This window comes from Glandiceps talaboti, chromosome 9 (genome assembly GCF_964340395.1).
Source record: "Glandiceps talaboti chromosome 9, keGlaTala1.1, whole genome shotgun sequence".
NCBI lineage: Eukaryota > Metazoa > Hemichordata > Enteropneusta > Spengelidae > Glandiceps > Glandiceps talaboti.
Window position 1 is genome coordinate 10,170,264 of NC_135557.1, and position 23,043 is coordinate 10,193,306.

Genomic DNA, 23,043 nt, shown 5'->3' on the forward strand with positions numbered 1-23,043 from the left:
ATAAAGCCAGAAATTTATATTAATGTTTCGATTGGATTTATATACAGCTATTGTTGCTAATTTAATTATTTCAACGGAATATGCATGTATGTTTAGAGTCATCCACTTCACTAGACGTGGAAGGATCACCAACGCCACATATAGCATCTAGACTACTATGAACCTGTAAACAGTAACTCTGTAGACTGTATATAGGAAAATAACCCCCGCACCCCCACCCCCACCCCCATTCCCGTTATTATGCTATTGATGATGCATTTCCTGCGTCACCAGTCAAGTTGCTTGGAGTATCATATTACCGCAGTTTATATTAATGAGTACCCGGAACTGACTCTCTTTAGAGATGGAACGGCGCTACAATCACGGTCAGTTCTTACTCGGACTGCTGGCCATCTACATGTTGATACACGTACACGTACATTAGGAGAATGGTGATGAAGTTATCCTGCCATAATGTGTCGCTGTAGATGTGTCGTCACCCCCGTGATTTTCTTAATGTACATCACCATTTATACCAACCTTGCCAGTGGGCGAGAAACGGAGTGTAAAGTAAGTCGAGCATTTGTTGTCAGCGTAAACTCGGTCGTCTGTTCTGCCAGGAAGTAGAAATTGTAGTGTTATGAACTGATCGTTCTTACAATTTGTGCATTCAGCGACCGTTATATACTAACGGTATTAAGGGAGGGACCCGCTATAATTACTGTAAATATAATTGTAGATTGTACGTCGATGTATACACGCCTTTGACAGGACATTGGTTGTTTGACTCCCACTGCACTCTTTCGTCTGTCACTACATCCATGGATATAATCGAGTATATTGTTTCTATTGGGGTCAAGGGTCATTGGAACACAGTCAAGTTATGAACAACAGAAGCAATACCGGGCGAAAATTGTGATTTTCATTTATTTTGTGACGTGATACAAGGATAATTGTCTGCATTTAATGACATACGGTAACATCACCGATATAATAAACACTCTTTCGGGGCCTCCATAAACGTAAACAGTTCTCCATATACGTTAGTTTGACTTACGCAATGCTTATAGTCTGTCGTGTTTCCGACTGTAAACCATCTACTGCTAGTGCTTCATAAAAATGGTTTAAAAGCTCAGAAAAAGTAGGCTTTCAGTGAATATATACACCCAACTTAAACAAAACAACAGTGAGTCATCGTATCTTAAAAACTCGTGACCTTGATCTAGTTTCCTTCTTGTCTGCTTCCTTCTAAAAAATACAAGGAAGTCTGATATTTGATACCATCAAGGCCCCGGGATAAAGTAGTGAACGTTGCTCTGCACGTTTCCAAATTTATCAGAAAGGTTTGGTGTTGACCTTCCTTGAAGGGGATATATGCAAATATAAATAAAACTATCGATTTTAAAGCTGCACTAACTTTGACTTGGGAATAAGTATTCGATCAGACAACCAACAATACATTTACCGTGAAAGTTGTAAAATACCATTAATTAGACATTGTACATGTCAATTAGTGATCTGTTTTTTTTTATCTATAAGTAGTACAGTTGTTAGATGAAATCGTGAGTCACAAGGGTGCTGATGTTTTGGGTGCATATATTCAAAAACGTAATGTTTATATATATATATATATATATATATATATATATATATATATATATATATATATATATATATATATATATACACAATGTTGTTCGATACGATATGATGTACTGCTAAACAAATATAATTCACCCATACGACATTCAATACACAGAACAATACTATGAGTAAGTCATGATCACTGTATCTAACTACACAGCTTCAAAAAAACGTTCCAGCTAGCGAGTGTACCTTTAAACATAACATTATCGATTAATGTCTGGTGTAAGCAAACATGTCTCCAGAAAGGAAGTGTTTGAAAAAGCTGCACCTTTCTACAATGATGCCCTAAAAAACAGCGGCTATAAGGAAAATTTATATGGAGACACCACACATAGGGAAGAGAAATAACAGACAAAGAAACATCATTATGGTTTAATCCGCCATTCAACAAGAGTGTTAAATCTAACATCGGCAAGATATTTCTCCGTCTTATTGAGAGGCATTTCCCCCCCCCCCCCCAAACACTAAACTACATAAGATCTTCAACAAAGGAAATCTGAAGTTAAGTTACAGTTCCATGCCGAACATGTCGAGTATTGTGAAAACACACAACAAGTCAGTCAGAACAGACCATACACAGAAACCTAATAAATCCTGCAGCTGTAGAGATCGCAAACAGTGTCCACTCAACGGCAACTGCCTATCAACCAACGTAATATACAGGGCACAAGTCACACCAGATAACAACAACACAAAACTATACTTTAAACACATTTAAACAACTATTCTCAAACCACAAACACACATTTACTCATAAGAAGTTACAGTACAGCACAGAGCTATCCAAACAAGTTTGGAATTTGAAGGAAAGGAACCAACCATATAATATCAGGTGGGATATCATCACCCAAGCGGCTGCTTACACAAGTGAGACGAAACGTTGTAACCTCTGTTTAACTGAGAAACATTGTATAAATCAATGCTGAAAAGAGTGTGTTACTGTACAAAAAATCCGAACTGGTCTCAAAATGTCGCCATGAAGGCAAATACTCGCTCGCCAACTACAGAAGTAAATCCCCGTAAGGAATAGTTTAGTCCGACCATCTTATAACGCAATATATACATACAAACATTAAGTGTATGTACCGATTTTGACAATCACAATTTAGTTGTCTGATGATCGCTCGAAGCGTGAAACTCTGAAACATCCTTATTCTTTTGAATATATATATATATATATATATATATATATATATATATATATATATATATAGAACCAAATATATATATATATATATATATATATATATATATATAACTCGGTGAGTATCAATCTGCTAAGACAGTGCTCTAAACCGCAGTGACGTGGCAGAGCGCAATAGTTTTGGTAGTTCTGGAACTCTTTCTTGGTTGTAACTCGGAGTTTCACGCATAGTGCAATCATCAGACAACAGATGTTGTCTGATGATCGCACTATGCGTGAAACTCCGAGTTACAACCAAGAAAGAGTTCCAGAACTACCAAAACTATATATATATATATTTAAAATTCCACATACATGACAAACTACAAAGGGGGGTAGTCTATACTACGATTTGCAAAAAACATTGAAGAATTGTGAAAAGGTTCGATTCTCCAACTCTCACATTACGATAGAACTTTCTCTGAAATTTCCTCAATCATACACACCATGCATGCTACTCGTCTCACCACCCCAATTTGGAAAAGAAACATTCATTTATTGCACCTAGCTGACAATCATCGAGAGTACACTATACGGATCATTAGCTATTATTCCCCGTATTGGATATTGTTATTCATTCAGCCAAAACAAAGTGACCTAAGGGGCTCTTCCACCATAAGCTGGCCTGAATCGACGGGTGGCCATGATAGATGCAGACGACATCGATTGACCGTCAAATACTTTTCTCATTCAGGGCCAATCGTAGGCATGGAGACGGTGCGAACTTGCAATTTTTGCACTGTTATTTGTAATGTTTAGACATATCTGACTCTAAATTTGCATTATGTACATACTGGTGTGATGTAACACCTGACAATGTATTGATACTTACCTTCCCTACAGCTATATACAGAATATGGTGGCAGTGTCTATGAATTCAATTCTATACAAGACAGTGAATTGTTTGAGTGTCCAGGTAAGTTGTCAATATTTTGCAATGCAGATTTGTCATTTGAATTTTTCCAAAAGAGTGTCAAAAAAATATAGATTTACGTGGCAGGACCCTGTCGAACAAAATGTCTTACTTTTGATACCAATTTCACCTTTATTTTGTTCTATCTGAGAACCTATAATATTTCGTCATTTTGTTTGCATGTTTACTATCGGTACAACATTTTACTTTTTCCTACAACAAAAAAGGAAAATGCAGTTTGGGTTGAAATTATGGTAAATGTTGTATACAAATCCATGGTTCTGGGTCTACGATGAATATTATATCATCTAACAGCCAAACTCTGAAACATTGTCATTCGTACTAAGTCTTGTAGTTTAACCTTGATGTCACCGTTAATATCACTCTTTTTTTCTTTGTTACAGGATTCCATAGATGCCCTCCCGTCACCGAATCTGATGTACATCAAGAAAGTCGCTCAAGAGATTCCATCAACATCACTTTTACATTAGACAATGCAGGTAAGTAGTTTGTGATTACTACAAATGCAATGGAAATGGCGTACATATTGGCCCCAGAACCTGAATATTCACATTACAAGTGTAATTTGTCACTTTTATAGCACAGTTATTGTTTATATATTGACCAATCAGATATCTTGATTTGTACCATCAATATAGGATTATAATTCACAATAGACAATTTGTAAATAATATTATCAAATATATGTTCCCTGTTGTATAATCACGGATGCAATGACATGACCCGATAAAATACAGTGACTTGCACGATACCGTGCAGGTTGTCTGTTTGATACAACCACACAGAAACCAATAAGAAACTGGACATGCTACACTTTGAGATAGCAAGATTGAATGAGTACAGTTTCTTGCTACATTTTGTCTAAGTGAAGTGAACTACACATGCCACCATACAGAGATCAAATGAACACCGCAAAGGACGTTTGATACTAAGAAAAACATTGGCGCCCGAATGTCTGCATGGAGTTGCAATACATTTAAATGGTTTATTTCGTTTCAACTAAATGTAGCAAAAAATGCGATCTTGCTATTGAAGTGTGGCATATACAGCTTCTTGTTGGTTTCTGCGTGGTTGTATCAAACAGAAAAGCTGCACGGTATTTTGAACTTGACTGTATATGCACCATTCAATTCGATATCCGTCAACCAAATGTAGAATTGTATGAGCGATGTCTACATGACATCTCCATAGAAAAGAATGGGAAATTTGTTCTACCGTTTCCGTATTTGCTACAGTTATGCAGGAAACAGTGTTTTCTAAAACATTTGATATAGATGCCGCATTTTAAAATAAATGTTGATAAAACCATGACAGTCACATCAGATAAAGATTTGTGTACGCCAAATTCCACTTTTGAACAGGATTACTGATCCCCAATCTTTACAATTGAATTTGATGTCTTCCCTATCATGTCCCATAGCCTGAAAAGTACACGTCCCAATGATGGTATCATGCCTCATAGCCTGGAAAGTACACGTCCCAAATGACGGTATTATGCCCCATAGCCTGGAAAGTACACATCCCAAATGACGGTATCATGCCCCATAGCCTGAAAAGTACACGTCCCAAATGACGGTATCATGCTCCATAGCCTGAAAAGTACACGTCCCAAATGACAGTATCATGCCCCATAGCCTGGAAAGTACACATCCCAAATTATGGTCTCATGCCCCATAGCCTGAAAAGTACACGTCCCAAATGACAGTATCATGCCCCATAGCCTGAAAAGTACACATCCCAAATTATGGTCTCATGCCCCATAGCCTGGAAAGTACACATCCCAAATGACGGTATCATACCCCATAGCCTGGAAAGTACACGTCCCAAATGACGGTATCATGCCCCATAGCCTGGAAAGTACACGTCCCAAATGACGGTATCATACCCCATAGTCTGAAAAGTACACATCCCAAATGACAGTATCATGCCCCATAGTTTGAAAAGTACACATCCCAAATGACGGTATCATGCCCCATAGTCTGAAAAGTACACATCCCAAATGACGGTATCATGCCCCATAGTCTGAAAAGTACACGTCCCAAATGACGGTATCATGCCCCATAGCCTGAAAAGTACATGTCCCAAATGACGGTATCATGCCCCATAGCCTGAAAAGTACATGTCCCAATGATGGTATCATGCCCCATAGCCTGGAAAGTACACGTCCCAAATGACGGTATCATGCCTCATAGCCTGGAAAGTACACGTCCCAAATGAAGGTATCATGCCCCATAGTTTGAAAAGTACACATGCCGAATGATGGTGTAATAACCCCCATTCTATCCATTCAATAGGTATTGATAACACAACGGCGATACAGATTGTCGTTATGAACATTGACGGCATGGGAGGGTTCCATTATCCTTTGGGATTGACAAAATGTTTTACGTTTAACTTAACACAACCTCAACAGACAGATGTACTCACTCAGCAGGTAAGCTAATTTGGTAATTGTATACATGTTGTATATTGCCCTCAGGAGAACTACAAAAACACTTCAATTGTACAAATGTTGCACTACTCATGTCCCAGGAGACGGACCGGACTAGCTTTGCCATTTTCCGTTTTATTGCTATATTCTCTTTGAAATAGATCTAGAGTGAAATTCAGTTGGCCCTCCTAATTCAGCATGAAACAATCAACATTATACACATTAGAGACTGCATAAGTCGGACTGTTGTTTTGGAATTGCACTAAAATTATCGTCTGCCTGTATATGCTTCTAAAAATTGTATCAAGTTGGATGACCTTGCGACAGTCAACATCTGATATTAACGTATTGATATTATTTATGTGATAGGTAATATCTTAAAACAACGGAGCCCGCAGGTGCTATGTTTGCCGGGCCTGGGTGACACTGGGATAGACTGTGGACTGAATGGGAAAGCCTTGACAGTTCCACAGCAACGTGATATAGAGCGTGCAACATATAGCCCTGCCACGTAGTCCAAAACCCGGATGGATCTCTGTAGCATTTGTGTTTGTTTGTTTGTGTGTATTTGTCTGCATAACAGAAAATCGCTGGGAGGAATTCCCAGCACAAAAATTTTTTTTTTTTTTTTAAATATCTTAAAAGAAAAATAAACTTCCACTTTCTGTCAATGTGAATGTATCCATGTATCAACAATTGTTCCTACTCATGTACTGCCCAATTACCATTAATGTCGCCTCAACATAACCAAACCTTTTTCATCATCTTATGCAGCACTCTGAAGTTTCTTTTTATTTTGATTGCATTCGCCAACTTCCAACTGGTAGTAGATACTCAGCTGTAGTCAAACCATTTCCCCCTCACTCAATTATCAACACAATAATTACGATAGGTGAAGGTAAGTACATTAGAATTATCTAGTCTGAGAGAAAAAGAGATTTGGTAGTCGGTTCATCGTCGATCAGTCGGTTGATCCTTTGGTTGATCGGTCGGTCGGCTGGTCAGTCAGTCAGTCAGTTGGTTGGCCGGTTGGTTAATTGATGGAAGAGAGGTTGGCTAGTTAGTGGCTGGTTGGGCACATGGGTGGATGGATAAGCAGGTAGATGAAAACATGGCTGACTGGTTCTTTGTTTGCTGAAAGGATTCGTGTGTTAACTAACTTGCCCGTCTTTTACAGCCGCTGTCACGAATTCACTTCTGAATGTGTGAATGGTCAACATTTACTCCATAACAATGAACAGTTGTCATTTACCATCACTGTGTTACCCAGGTCAGCTTTACTATTCCAAAGGGAAGTGGTTATATTGTGTTTATGATATTTGGATTTGTGGAAAGGGTTACCCATTGTCGCGAAGAGAGGAGAACAATTCCTTACCAAAAGAGGGATTATGAAATAATCGCATTTATTTAAAACCCTTGCCAATTGCTTCTAGGGGGTTACCAATTTAATTTTCAGTCTTTGGCAACTCCTCTTTGAATAAAAGCCACAAGACGGAAGGGAACAGAAATTTGGCGCTCCAATGAGAAGTCTAAGAAGAGAACAATTCCTCGACAAAATATTATGAATACTGTGGAAACGTTTATTGTACGATTTGTGGCATCAGTACATTAATTGCAATTACTTTTTATCCCTAGGAAATCCTCCACAGGCGTCGTTATGGGAAACTGCTGTGTACGTGTCGGAACACTTTCAGAATATCAATGGTTTCTTCTGGAAGGCTCCTGATACGTTTGGTTTCACATCTTATATTATCAGTATAATGAGAGGACAATCAAATAAACACAGTTTTCAAATCGATACAGTAAGATTAACCTTCGTTATTTGCTTTACTAATGTCATTCAGGTATTATGAACACTTAAAGGTATTACATATACCACATAATCTCAATTGCTTAGCTACGAGAAACACTGCCAACCGATTACGTTTATTGGATCCATTAATTATAATGGTTATATAAACATTAGACCAAGCTCGAGCCATTTAGAGCTACAAAACATGCAAGAGATACTATGGTCATTCTACGTCACAACAACGCTCGTCTATGTCACAACAACACGTGTCTACAGCATTGCTTCTGCTGTGTTCGAAATATGAGTTAAAACATTCAAAATTACCATTACTTTCCCGGATGTTTCTTTCATATTACAGGCGCTGGTATAATTATGTTATTCTCCATTATTGTTCTTCTAAGGGTGGTGGCTACTCGTCTAGCGATATGGGAAATGGGGAATTACATCTAATTATAACTAGTTAACAAAATGTTTGTCCATTGGCAAGGAAAAAGGGTGCCTCATCTGAACTGAACTGTAACTGTAACACTTTGGTGTTGAGAAATGTTGAATCTTATGACATTATGCTGTATAAGTCATAGAATTAACAAACACACACAAACACACACACACACACACACACACACACACACACACACACACACACACACACACACACACACACACATATATATATATATATATATATATATATATATATATATATATATATATATATCATATATATTTCAGATGCATGACGACGAGAAGAAGGAAGGTGTTATGCTATCATATAATGTTACTGACTGGTGTGGAAGTTTAGATACGACTGGGATAGAATTCAGATTTGAAAATATTTCAATGGGAGAATATTATATAGGGGTATGTAACACATTTACTTACAATCGTTCAGTTGTGTATTATATATTCTATGTCATGTAGACTTCAGTTGCTCTGGTTGCGGCAGTAGTCACAGTGGTGATGATGATGTTGTTGTTGTTGTTGTTAGTGATGGTGCTGCTGTGTTGGTGTTGGTGGTAGTAGTGGTGACAGTATAGCTTTGGTTATGCTGATTGTGGTGGATGTTTTTGTTGTTGTTGTTGTTGTTGTTGTTGTTGTTGTTGAAAGTTATTGTGTTGCTGTCGTTGCTAGTGGTAGTAGTGGTGTTGGTGATGGCAGCGCCCACGACATAAGCAAATGACACCAACGGTCGTCTAGTTTTTCAGATTGTGGTGGTGGTGGTGGTGGTGGTGGGGAGGGGTGATAGCAGCTGCAGTCTAATTGTGTGGGTGTGTTGGTGGTGTAGTATTAAATGGTGGTTGGGAGGATGACAGCAGTGGTACAGGGAATTTTGAGAGTGGTAGTGATCTGGTCGTGTACATGGTGGTGGTGGATGACAGTAGCAGCAATTTAGTTTATATGATGCTGTAGATGATGACAGCAAGAGTGTAGGAGATAGTGTTGGAAGTGTGGATGTTTGTTGTGGTGGTGGCAGGGATGTCGATGATAATAACAATTGGACCATTTACTGAACGCAAGCGTTGTTTGTTGTTGCTGCTGCTGCTGCTGTTGTTGTTGTTGTTGTTGTTGTTGTTGTTGTTGTTGTTTTCTTCTTAACAAATGATGTAATTTTCCTCTGACAGGTACAACCCAAACCAGACGCCAAATGTGAGTCATTTACCACTTGTACGTGGAGTTCATCGAAAGATTTCGTGATTGAAAGTAAGTCAGAATTTTTGACCAATTTTTGAATAAAATCCAAACAGAAGTGTATTACGTGAACTAGTGTTTCTTTGCTAGATATCGTGAGAGGTCAGTAATTGCTCTGACCTTACAACAAATCGAAATGTTGTTTTGAATAAAAATTGTCAGCATAAATGTATACCATTTCTTAAGATCACCATCAGTGATTACTTCGTCAAACTAATGTTTGTTATTAAATGATAAGATAAGATAAGATAAGATAAGATCATTACAGAATCGAGCCATTAACTAAGAAAGTGGGGTTTCTTGTCTTTCTTATCACTGAATAGTGTTTGTTGGCAATATTTACAAATGTCATAAAACACTATTACAAAACACATCAGGCAAGGCTAAGCTCCATATCTAAGTGTGAAGCCCCTGATATCATACAGTTAATGTCATACAGTTACAGTTAGCTTTAGAGATGCAAACAATTTTTATAACACCCGACTTGCTGGCTCACCAATTTGGGAAAGTCGCGCTAATGCAATAATCCGTCATGTAATTCTTGATTAAATCCATAAAATTGTAATTATAATACCTGTTGTAAAAGAACACATACAATAACAGTGATAACACGAAGACACAATTTACACGACGTATGTGCTGATAATTTAAATAAGGCTGTTGACTTTGAAGTGAACGAATCGGGTCTCTTAACATAATGCCAATTTATAGTTATCATGTTTAGTCTAACACGCAGTGGGATCCTTGTCATACACGCAGTAGGCACCCAGCCAGGCAGTAATCATTCTTTGTATCATCATGCGTATTTGATCTTGAGGCAGACTTTTGGACTTGAAGGAAATGACACCATGTGTACATGTGTAAGAGTGTAGATCCAGCAAGCGAGTCAACTACTTATATTTTATTACATTACTCTTACAGGTTTTTTTTACATCCTAAACATTGATGTTTCATTTTCAAAGCTATTGGAAAGGCATACTAAACATTCGTTTTTTATATGTCGACTGGTTTCCTTGTAACATTTTTCAATGTTTCCGTGAATATTTTCATCAGGTTGTACAATATCTTGAGAAAAATAGTTATATTTCACAACCAAGGTAATTTTTCATCGATGGTAGTCGAAACGTCAACGTTCTCTGGTATGAAAAATTACCTTGGTTGTGAAATATAACTATTTTTCTCATTTTTCAATGTTGCTACATAGAGTTCTTTATCTCAGTGAAAATGGTTGCTTCATCCGACATAATCTTTGGATTGGATTGGCTTTTAATGGGAAGTGGTGTCCTGCTGTTTGCAAAACATCCTGTCAAGTTTTATGAATGAAATCTATCTGTACAATCAATTTAGTCGAACTAGTTAACAAAGGCGATTCGTGCACTTTCCCTACCGGCCCTGTATATATATACAGCGTCACATTATGATACAGAAATTACTGAAGCTTGATATCCCCTCTGTGATCATTCATTGGGTTTATAATTTCCTTAGTGATAGACCCCAGTGTGTTAAGGTTGGTGAATCAAAATCTACTATGCTCACCACTAATACTGGCGCACCCCAAGGCTGCGTTATATTAAAGCCCGTTTTTATATATTATGTACACAAATGATTGTCAGAGCATTGATTCTAGTAGTTTACTTTTTAAATTTTCTGATGATGCTGCCATACTTGCTCTCCTGAACGATGCAGACTCTGTGAAGGTTTATAGAAGTTCATTAAACACGTTTTTTCTGAGTGGTGAGCTAAATGTGTCCAAAACAAAAGAGATGACCATTGACTTTCGTCGAAATGCAGTGCCTGATAGCCCCATTGTGATTAATGGTGAGCCTGTTGAACAAGTGGTGTCTTACAAATACCTTGGTTTGAACCTTGACAATAAACTCTCATTTACACATCATACTACAGCTGTCCACAAGAAATGCCAGCAGCGTTTACACGTGCTTCGCCGGTTGCGCTCTTTCAATATAGATGCTAAACTGCTTCTGCTACTCTATCGTAGCATTATTGAACCTCTTTTAATATAACTTATTGTAACATCTGTTATTTCCCTCTGCTCTCTGTTGTCAATCGAAATAAACTCCTGAATATTTCTTTCACTGCTGATAAAATTGTGGGCCTGCCTACACCTGCTCTCTCCGATCTCACTGATTGTGCAATACTGCGCAAGGCACGTGTGACTGCTGTTGACGACAAATATCGACTTAATGCATATTTTGATATTCTCCCATCCGGCCGAAGATACCACTGTCTTAAATGCTCCAAATTTCGTTACAGCAAGAGTTTTGTCCCGTCAGCCGTCAGATTGTTAAATCATTGCTAAGTTGTATTTGTGGACTAGTGTATTTGTATTTGTATTTGTGTCGCTTGGACTTTTGTGAGTTGTATACTATATATACTTGAGGGCCAATAAATAAATAATAATAATTGGCCAACGTCCCTAAAACTAAAAACGTCAACACCCCCCCCCCACACACACACACACACGTACGTACGTACGTACATACATACATACATACATACATACATACATACATACATACATACATACATACATACATACATACATACATACACATGCATACATACATACATACATACATACATACATACTTACATACATACATACATACACACACACACACACACACACACATACACGTACATACATACATACATACATACATACACTATAGGCATTATAACCTTTTAGTTATCAAACCATTTTTTCTCTTGCATGAAACTTGAAAGAGGATCCATGTACAGTCAAAGTCTGTGGTGATCATGGTCAATGCCGTCATACAGAGACTGAACCCTACTACCAATGTACCTGTAACCATGGTGACCTTCAGATTAACAATGTTTGTCAAGGTACGTTATCTGACAAACTTTATGTTAATCATATTGTAGCAAATATGAATCGAGGCTAGAAATTCGCATAAGGAGAACAAAACGGAAGAGCGTTTTATATACAATTCTTCAACCACTGCAAGACGATATTAACTTTTTTTAAAGATTTTTCAAATGTTGATTCATAAAAAAATGTAATAAAATAAATGTTTTCTTTCCTCTTCAGCTAACCCATGTCACGTACTTGATGGTATTGAAAAGTGTGGTAGTTATGGCAACTGTACAGCTATTAATAATGCTACTGATTATCAGTGTGAATGTGTGGGTGATTCCATTGCCATGGACAACAACCACATTTGTCAAAGTAAGTATCAAGTATGAACAGGTGAGAATGTAAAATAATGTATGCCACCACCATTTCCTCATGTGACAAGAGTCAATTGCTGAAGAGATAATAAATATAAAAAGAAGAGGATTTTTACAATCTATGGCATGCAAAGATTACAATAATTATAATATGGAAGTGTGGTTCCATTTAGGTATTCAAAACCCGAGTAAAATACTCCTAGACTTGTGTGATAGGACCTCGGGTCTGTACTCCGAAAGTTGACGAACAAAAGCCGAGGGACAAGAGTAGCATATATTCAGGGCGCACAACACAGGCGTAAACGCCGCGCCCGTGATGTACACCTTTGGTACAATGCGACTTTCTGTCGCTTGTAATGCCAAAAGAAAGTCCAAAGGTCACAGCTAGACTATTATATAAACTTGGTTGGTTCTCTTCTTGTCAACAGTACTGAACCTCAGCACTCCAGCACATACGTCTACAGTCACAAACACCATCAGCTTGACTTCCTTTAATGATAATTCACCCAAGGAGACCAACTTTATTGTACTGAATTTAACGACATATATCGCCGTTCCAATATTCCTAATCATGGTATTGGTTGTTGTCAGTGTCCTGTACTACCGTCGTGGACGTAGTAATACCAAAAGTGTGTTCGTCATAGCGCCAACTGAGAAACGTTCGACGTTGGTATCACCGCCACCATCGAAGCAAGGTAAACATTTTTAGAATGATTATGCCATAAACAGTTGCTTTCAATATAGCATTTTTTTGTCTACCGTGTTGTGAAATTTGAAGGGAATGTAATGTCTCAAGATTTACATGTACATAGGTATCAGAAATTGATTTGACAAAAAAAAACCTACAAACTCAAGCGTATGACTAAAAGGGGAACACCACTCCAGGAAACGAAAGCCAACTTTTAATTCACATGTCTGGTAATATATAAAACACACAATGCGTCACGGGGATCAATTTCCCTGAAAAGCAAAGTTTTTTCAAAATTCCATCCAAAGTTTCCTCGTCACGTGGGAATATAAGGAATTGCCGTATTGTTTTTTTAAAAGGAAATTGACATTTATTTTCCGACAGAGTTTACAAAGTATTCGTCGGCCTATTTAATTCTAAAATGGATTGATATTGATGTCATTCTCACTTCCATTTACACGGGGATACCCGAATGTTCTTCCTTAATTAACTGACAATATGTTTTTAAAAAATTAAACGGAGTAGCAGCAAACATTTTAAGATTTTGAATTTTTGAGGAGCACAGTAAAAACATAAATACCTAAAAATCAAAGCTAATTATAAAGTCGCAAGAAACATTTAAACTTATCAAATCTTTCATCTTGCAATTGTCTGTTTTTTTCTTCTCTATATTACAGGGGCCATTCCACGTGTGTTGGTATTATATGCAAATGACTGTCATTTGCATAAAACGGTGGTAAATTCTTTCGCGCGATTCCTGAACAAACGATGCGGTTGTGACGTGTACATTGATTTATGGGATGAAACTGACATTGCTGTGGAAGGCATAACAATGTGGTTGTACAAACAGTTCCACGATGCTGACAGAATCGTCATCGTAGCTTCAAAAGGGACAAGAGTTTGCTGGGAGAAGCAACTCAGTAAAGACATAAACGAAAGAACAGTGCAGTTGCAAAATAGAGGGAGCTTCACTTCATCGTTGAATATAGTGTTGCAGGATTTTACTTCCACGGATTTTGCACGGAAGGGGAAATATGTGACGGTTTATTTTGACTATTCTGGACCAGATGATATCCCCGAACCGTTAACAACGATGGGAACTCGCTACAAACTGTTATCGCAGATGGAACAGTTGTACCTCAACTTGCACTCGGTACCTGAGATGTCGGCTACGGCAACGAGTTCTGTTCCTTGCATGAAACAAATCCTGACACAGAGCGAGGAAGGTAAAAATATGAAGACAGCAGTGTATAATATGGTAAGATTAGTTTCACTAGCTTCGACTTGGTTCGAGGACGAAGAACATACGAAATCTATGAATGACATGACAGCATCTATACCGTACGACTCACACAGTTCACCATACAAAAGTGCGATTTCCAATTTCAACGAAAACTGCGCTGTTGATATGTTTGGTGCAAGCAGTCAATATTATCAAGATCCGATGGTCGTCGACGAGGTTCCGATGATTACCGAGGATACCTCACCCCCTCCGAGTTGGAATTACGTGTACATACCACCCAGAGTTGACGACAGCATCTCAGAGACAACGCAATCGACCGACACTCTTAGTTCAGTGGCAAGAACACACAACATACCAACCGCCTTCCAGATATATAACTCTGAACCCGTTAATACTTCGTCAGAGGAATCGCTGAGCACATTAGCTGTGAAATGCAACCTTGGAGAATAATGGTTTATCCACGAAATTACAAATAATATGATATCAAGTCCCACCATCTGTAATATCTTATGGTATAGTCTAAAATGCACAGAAAGAGCTGGAGATGCACAACCTTTTCCTAAATACGAGCTCGAGTGACGGCTATAAACTTGCCTTGTGAACACGTGGGGAATGGGAAACGTTGATGTTGTTACTGACGATTCGGTTTATCCTTGTATGTAGAGTAGATATGTATGCTTGGTAGTATTTGTAACTTTGTTGTCAGTTTTCTATTACACTAGAGATATATTCGGTCTAAATACATTGAACTGAGAAATTGCTTGATAATGGTATATCCTAACATTTCAGCTGGGCCCTTGGGCTCGACTATTGGGCTGGGCCGTTGGGCCCGTGTATTGGGCTTGGGCTGGACTCTTGGACTGGGCTATGGACAGGGCCGTCGGACTGGCTTCTTGGGATGCAACGCTGGGTTAGGCTGAGCGTTGTATTGGGCTGTTGGGCAGGGCAGTTGATATCGTTCACTTTTGATGGATGGACTCTTTGGCTGGGCCATTGAATTAAGCTCTTGCATGCCTTAGTTTTTTTGGTCTGGGCCGTTGGGTTGGGCTCTTGGAAAATCAGATGATAAAATTAGCCTACAGCAAGATTTGTTTTCATTCTGTCTTTCTGAGGCTCACGTTTAGGGATTGTCCATTTTGTATTGGGTGTGCTGGAAAATGTGCCCGTATACTGACATTACACTATGTCTGAAATTATTCATATTAATCGAATCACAATGTTTTCCATATTGCATAAAAAGGCTGAGTATATGTAAAAATCAGTGTTAGCCTGAAGGATCTAGTCGATCTTGCCGCTTATATAATACACTCAACCCGACTGCTATAAGCCGACCCAACGACTGGACCTTCCAGATTATAAATAACGACATGGTGTGAAATCATTTGAGTTTACTTTCACATTGTACTGACAAATATAATTATATCATCTTCTGAGGAATAAATATTTGTACTCGATCTCAGATTGTATTGATACCATACTTTAAGAAAGATTGGGTTCTATATCTGAAAGTGACACTGTTAATATTAATCGATACCTTAGTCCCAGAGTTTTTATGCACGGGCGTTCCTGGTGCTATGCGAAAGAAATATTCAATACGAAAGAGAATTTTGAATATTCGTTCTTTGCCCTTGAACTATTAAATATGAGAATCTTTTTGTCTTGGAAGAGGCGTTGTCTAAATTGGGAACACAACAGTTGGATGGTATTTTACATTTGCTTTTCACAGAAGCGAGCCAAAGCTATTAAATGAACTATCAAGATCAGTGAGCCTGATAGACACCATAAAGATAACACACAAAGATCACTTACACTGTATGGGCTCTGCATTTTAATAGTTAATGATATAAACAGTAACAGCATGCATACTACTGCAAACAACATCCATGGTCAGCAGCCAGTGAAAGTTGGGAGAATTTGTTTAAGTTTAAACACATACTCCTAAAATTGCTAGCCTCTAGCCCTAAAATTGAAACAAAATATGCAGGATAACTGTTTCATACAGTATATTGACTGCATTTTTAGATACACATGTAATATGGGAATAGGGTTATTTTGGGTGATTTGTTCAAACTAGTGGATTAGCTAAGGTAAAGCATATCAAGGAAGACCTGAGTTATGTCATTTTGTCTTCAGTAATAAGGTTATTAACCCAAACCTAAAACTTACTACATTTTTAACACTGCTTAGTTCTGTGTTAATTGATACTTTGCTTAAAGTAAAGTACACCTCGGACATAAAAATCATCCACTTTTGCTTTCGTTACATTTGCAAGTTCTTAGTAGATGTAAAATAATGTCGACATTAACACAGTTTAGCATCCAAGATGGCCAACAAATAGCGCATATAAACGCTATGATTGTTGGAGTGGTGAGATTTTAGTAACTGTAATTTTCATGGAATTTGGTGCCCTAGGTGAATTCAACATTAAGCTACCACTTTTGATGTGGACACCCAGCTATTTCTTTTTAGCTATGTTTATCATTGTATAATCACTATCTAAAATAGTCTTTTCTTCAATTGAAGTATCGTGAGCTACCGTACACTTGATATCAATGAAACCAGCTTCCTCTAGGGCAGATATCACAAACTCCTCGTCAGCGTAAAATCCACCAAAACGTTTATCACCCACATTGTAAAATTTTAGCGATTCTCCAATCTGTACGAACGTACCGCCAGATTTGAGAAGGGAAGCTACGTTTTTCAGACACTTGAGATATTCTGCTTTTGAACTGGCGGCACATTCAAGACAAAAACTTGTGGTGACACAATCATACTGTTCCATTACTGGTCCAGTGCCAATTGGGTTGGGTTGATGTACATCACAATATATCACATCTTTGACGGTTTCACGAATTTTCTTCTCACGTTCTTCGATGTTCCTGGGGACGAAACAATGACAGTTAGCAAAAGTTACCAGATTATTTCATTTATTGCCCCCCCCCCCTCATTTGTTGATTGTTACCTTTCCTATAACTCAAACATGATGAATGAATGGCTTTATAAAGTATACACTTCTCTTAGTCCTCCTAGTCTGTTTATCTCGTTCATTCTTTAATACGACAAGGCAGAGTCTAAGAATATCTATCTATCTATCTATCAATATATATATCTATCTATCTGTCTGTCTGTCTGTCTGTCTGTCTGTCTGTCTGTCTGTCTGTCTGTCTGTCTGTCCGTCCGTCCGTCCGCCTGGCTGACTGGCTGGCTGACTCTCTGTTTGTGCCTGCTGTCTGTCTGTCTGTCTGTCTATCTATCTATCTATCTATCTATCTATCTATCTATCTATCTATCTATCTATCTATCTATCTATCTATCTATCTATCTATCTATCTATCTATCTATCTATCTATCTATCTATCTATCTATCTATCTATCTATCTATCTATCTATCTATATCTGTCTGTCTGTATGTCTGTCTGTCTGTCTGCCTGTCTGTCTGTCTGTCTGTCAATCTATCAATCCAACATCCATCAATCCATCCATCCATCCATCCATCTATCTATGTCTGTCTGTCTGCCTGCCTGCCTGTCAGTCTGAATGCCCCCGTCTGCCTGTCTGTCTGTCTATCTGTCTGTCTGTCTGTCTGTATGTATGTATGTATGTATGTGTGTATGTATGTATGTATGTATGCATGTATGTATGCATGCATGTATGCATGCATGCATGTATGTATGTATGTATGTATGTATGTATGTATGTATGTATGCATGCATGCATGCATGCATGCATGCATGCATGCATGCATGTATGTATGTATGTATGTATGTTTGTTTGTTTGTCCATATCTGACAGTCTGAGCAAAGTTTACCTATGGCCTTCAAGTTGACACACTCGCTCGATAAACGGCTTCCAATCGAAACAACCAGGTTCATTATTTAGCCATCGCTTCAGAGCGTTTCTATTAGCTTCGACATAATCAGTAGCGATTATCTCCTTGAATTTGGTACATGATGAAATAAAGGAATAGATACACGGTCCAGTGCCTATGTCAATCAGACGATCTCCAGAAACGACTTCTAGGGATTAATAAAAACAAATAAGAGTAATTTTCATACAGCAACCCAATATTTCAACAATTAGGTACCAGTTACCTCTGCTACATTTCACAAAAATATTGTCATATCCAACACCGATCATAATTGATTACAGGTTTCAAACAGGCAAGTTCTTTTTAATAAGGCTAAACAATTGATAATTGTGTATTTCCGATAACATGACGTCAAGAAACAGGGTAGGTAGGTAAGGATTTTATTTTATGTTATGTTATGTCGACCAAGACAAAACGAAATGTCGGCCAGTATAACCCTTCTGTTATACGCACATACGTCACTGGAGAAAAAACAGACGTGTGTGAAGGTCAAGAAGACAAAGAATTTCTTATCTTTTTTTTGTTTTAAATGTTTTTAGAAATTGCTTAAGTTCGTTGACTTAAATTATATAAGGTCGGTCGTGTTATCAGAAACACATATTCTGCCTAACCTAAAGTATCGAAACATATCAAATCTACTCAAAACTACTAAATTTTCTTGGGAAACGAAATATTTGAACTGAATAACGCGTACCGAATGACTATACAATAACTTGCGCGTGCGCACTGAAGCAGCGTTGTAATATGTACTAAAACAACTATAGATATGCCAGCAGAGACATGCCGGGCATGACAAAAGACTATCTGTCGAATGAAGGCGTAACATGTTGTAGGAAGGGATTTCAAACAAAAGGATTTAAAGAGATTAAACTTACTAAAACAAAAGATATTTACAGAGGATTGTAAATACCATATCAACATCAAGAAATGCATAAGGAACTAATAAACCAGTCCGTATAAATAGCTGTTAAATCCGACGTTTCGAATAAATATTCTTTTTCAAAGGAAAAATAGGCGAGACAGAGAAATGCCAGGTGACAACCCGAACATTTCTAAATATAATGGAACAAAACCGCGCGTGATATAAATAAACGGTTGTACGTGGGATAAGTTCTTAAATTCGCACGCACCTAATAGAACCCAATAGAATACGCCTGAAATTTAAAAAATACCCAATAATCATGATATTTAGATTGGGAAAGACGAGAATAATCTATTAATTCCAAGGGGTTCCAGCGTTCCAAGACGGAAAATGATTTCTTCTTCCTTCAACCTCAAAGCTTTCTCATCACCAGAAACCTTACAAATTCCTGAAATGGACATATCTGATACATTATGATCGTTTGTAATAAAATGCTTAGATACGGGATAGTTACGATTCCTTTGTCTGGTCAAACGGAGATGTTCCACGAAACGATCACCAAGACGACGTACAGTTGAACCTATATATAGAAAACCACATTTTTGACATGTAATGCAATACACTACATTAGTACTAATACAAGTAAATCTACTTGTAACAGGCACACTGTTCTTAGGGCCAAAAACATGATTAGTATTAATAATGAAACGACATGTACCACATCGAGTACGATCGCACGGAAAAGAACCAGCATTAACTTCCAATTCACGTTGTTCTGTACGTACCACCATATCTCTAAGACTGGTATCACGACGCCAAGCTGTTAATGGTACTGCAGGAAACAATGAATTGGTAACCCTATTAGAACGTAAGATATTAAAATGCTTGTATACAATGTCTTTAACTCTAGTTGAAAAGGGATGGTATGTAAGAGCTAGTATGGGACGATCGTTGTTACTCCTCTGATCATGTGATTTGATACAAGCTTCCCTAGACAAAGATGATACTTTATGTAAAGCCGCGTTGGTAACAGACATAGGATAACCACGTTGATGGAAGTACGTGCAAAATTCAGCAGACCTTTTTCTGTAATCCAAATCACTACTACAAATACGACGTAAACGAAGTAATTGTGAATAGGGAATGGAATCTTTACACTTATTAGGATGTGATGAACCATACTGCAAATATGAATGTGAATCAGTAGGTTTAGTATAAATAGATGTAGCTATATCATCACCATCAATCCTAAGGGAGATGTCAAGGAAATTGATTGTTAGTTTTGAAATATCATAAGTATACTGAATAGCAGGATTAAAATTACATATGTAGTTAATAAACTGCATAAGGTCCTCAAGTTTGAGTGATGCTGCACCAACGCCGTCATCAATAAATCGTTTATATAGATCAGGTAAGATCCCTTGATATGAGCTGAAAATAAGGTGTTCTTGATAAGACATAAATAAACAAGCATAACTAGGTCCAAGACAACTTCCCATAGCAACGCCGCGTTTCTGCACAAAATACCTGTCATTATACCATTTCATTATACCATTTCAGAATACCTGTCATTATACCATTATACCTGTCATTATACCATATCAACATCAGGTCATTATTATGCTAATCTGCTTTTGATTGCCAGGAATCACGTGGTAGATATTGTCAATTTGTAACGGTCATCAATTATCTATTTACATCTACTACTTCGGTTCAACCTGTACTTGTCTTTTTTAAACTGTTATATACTCGTTCTGTGTGTTTAAACTTGTAATTGTAATGATTCCTTCGTACCCTGGCATGCAATCCCACCCCACGCCACCTCCCCGTCCTGCAAAAAGGTATATTCTTTGTTTGACTATTATACGTTAGAAAATGTATTGTTTTAATTAAATCAGTTAGGTATCTAACCGAACAGCTGTTACACACAGAAAGAACAAGCTGTTCGCTGGCGTTAAAATGGACTTTGCAATATTCCGTTAACACACGCTAACCGACACCAGTACTTTTGTTCAATTTTACTCAGAAGACTTTTTACGAAAGAAGAAAATGTTCGCCAGAAGACATATGAATTATGAACAAAGTCCTTCAGTTGCAAGTTGAAGGCGCGCTTCTACTTGCGAGAAAGCAACACCTTTACTGCGGGACAAAACAGGCTTAAAATTGATGGGAGTCTAATAAACTGTACTACTGTAACCAAGATCAGCAGTAGAAGTGATTTGTGGCATACATATTCAAAACTTACCCACAATATTCTACTTACTAATAAAGCACAGCTGAATCACTACTAAACAAAACTTGCTAGAAAACAGCCCTTTTACTGCAGAAGAACACACCAAGTTTACATTGAAGGGAGTCTAATAAGCTATACAATTGTAAACAAAATCTCTCCTCATCGATCAATCACAATTATTACAGAAGTGTTTTTATATTATCTGGTGTGTAAAACAGCAACTTGAAATTGCCAAATAATCAACTTTAGATGTATATGTTTTATTCAATGTAAATGTTGTTCTGGCAGCCGGATAAAGCTTCTCTCGTTTTAGCTGTTATAACTTACCCTCGTGGAATATGCGATGCAGGTTTTCGTACAGGAATCGGTTAATATCGGGTTCTTCAGTGAAACCATCGGGTGAGCTGAAGTAGGTCTTCAGATAACAGTCTGGATCGAAGTACGTCTTGTAATCATCACCTGAAGAATAGAGAGTTGTTGCCATGGCGAAGAACTTCACAGTCACTGGTATTCTGAGAATAACCTTATTTGATCAATGCCGCTCGCAAGTGTACGTGGACTATGGGAACAGCGACACCAACGGTCAGAATATGGATGACTATTCCATTTTCACATGAGGACATTAATACAAAGTTTTGTTCATTATTAGCATGATTAGCTAACACGTTACTCGATCAGCCGGTCTAGTGATAGATGTGCTTAAAATTAAATGGTTACGCCCATACTCTAACCGTTGATGGCGCTCTTTACAATAAAGAAACTTCAATGCAGACTAGTTTGCATAATTAACATTATAATCAATGTAATTGCCTAGTAAATTGCTCATATATATATATATATATATATATATATATATTAGTTGGGAAAAAATAATTGACTATTTAAATTTTGTTGAATTTTTAATGGGTTACAAACAAGAGCTTCTGTATGCTATTTCGCATTATTTTGTTCCAATAGAAAAACATACTAAAGTTGTTTTATCAATTAAAAATCAAAGTGAATACCAAATTCTCATCCATATGGTCACTTTTTAATGAGAAATCCTCTAAAAAAATACATCAGCAAATACCAACATGCCTAAAGCTAAACATAAACGATGAATTCAATGACAACAATTATGATTACCCGTATGCATCTGCCATAAATGCGTACAGTACTGAAATGGGTGTCGACATACTGTAGGTTGAATAAAAGAAACACACATATATCCGAATAACCGTTGGCCGTAGTTGTGTTCCAAAACAACAGACCTTCATTGAATATGTGGTGTAAGCTTTCATACAG

The 23,043-nt window shown here is 37.6% G+C and overlaps 2 protein-coding genes across 2 annotated transcripts; one reads left to right on the forward strand and one right to left on the reverse strand.

The window, feature by feature from the left end:
• Positions 1–350: 350 nt before the first annotated feature.
• LOC144440147 (uncharacterized) lies at positions 351–16,250 on the forward strand. Its single transcript, XM_078129420.1, has 12 exons — positions 351–549; positions 3,653–3,725; positions 4,127–4,222; positions 6,038–6,177; positions 6,949–7,072; positions 7,810–7,976; positions 8,699–8,827; positions 9,589–9,667; positions 12,401–12,520; positions 12,726–12,863; positions 13,294–13,560; positions 14,231–16,250. Exons 1-12 carry the CDS (start codon positions 454–456, stop codon positions 15,244–15,246), a joined length of 2,445 nt encoding a protein of 814 aa, XP_077985546.1. The 5' UTR covers positions 351–453; the 3' UTR covers positions 15,247–16,250.
• A 1,001-nt stretch (positions 16,251–17,251) lies between these two features.
• Positions 17,252–22,243, reverse strand: LOC144439777 (indolethylamine N-methyltransferase-like). The gene is made up of 3 exons (XM_078129009.1): positions 22,087–22,243; positions 18,605–18,812; positions 17,252–17,675 (listed from the first exon to the last, which is right to left on the reverse strand). The coding sequence occupies exons 1-3, from the start codon at positions 22,241–22,243 to the stop codon at positions 17,252–17,254; spliced, it is 789 nt and encodes a 262-aa protein (XP_077985135.1).
• Positions 22,244–23,043: the final 800 nt, after the last annotated feature.

Coding starts and splice junctions, on each gene's coding strand:
- LOC144440147 (XM_078129420.1), top strand. CDS start 454: ATGTGTCGCTGTAGATGTGTCGTCACCCCCGTGATTTTCTTAATGTAC. Junction 7,977..8,698: donor ACAGTTTTCAAATCGATACA/GTAAGATTAACC, acceptor TATATATTTCAG/ATGCATGACGACGAGAAGAA. Junction 12,864..13,293: donor CAACAACCACATTTGTCAAA/GTAAGTATCAAG, acceptor TCTTGTCAACAG/TACTGAACCTCAGCACTCCA.
- LOC144439777 (XM_078129009.1), bottom strand. CDS start 22,243: ATGGCAACAACTCTCTATTCTTCAGGTGATGATTACAAGACGTACTTC. Junction 18,813..22,086: donor GCATCGCATATTCCACGAGG/GTAAGTTATAAC, acceptor ATTAATCCCTAG/AAGTCGTTTCTGGAGATCGT. Junction 17,676..18,604: donor TGTCAACTTGAAGGCCATAG/GTAAACTTTGCT, acceptor TTTCGTCCCCAG/GAACATCGAAGAACGTGAGA.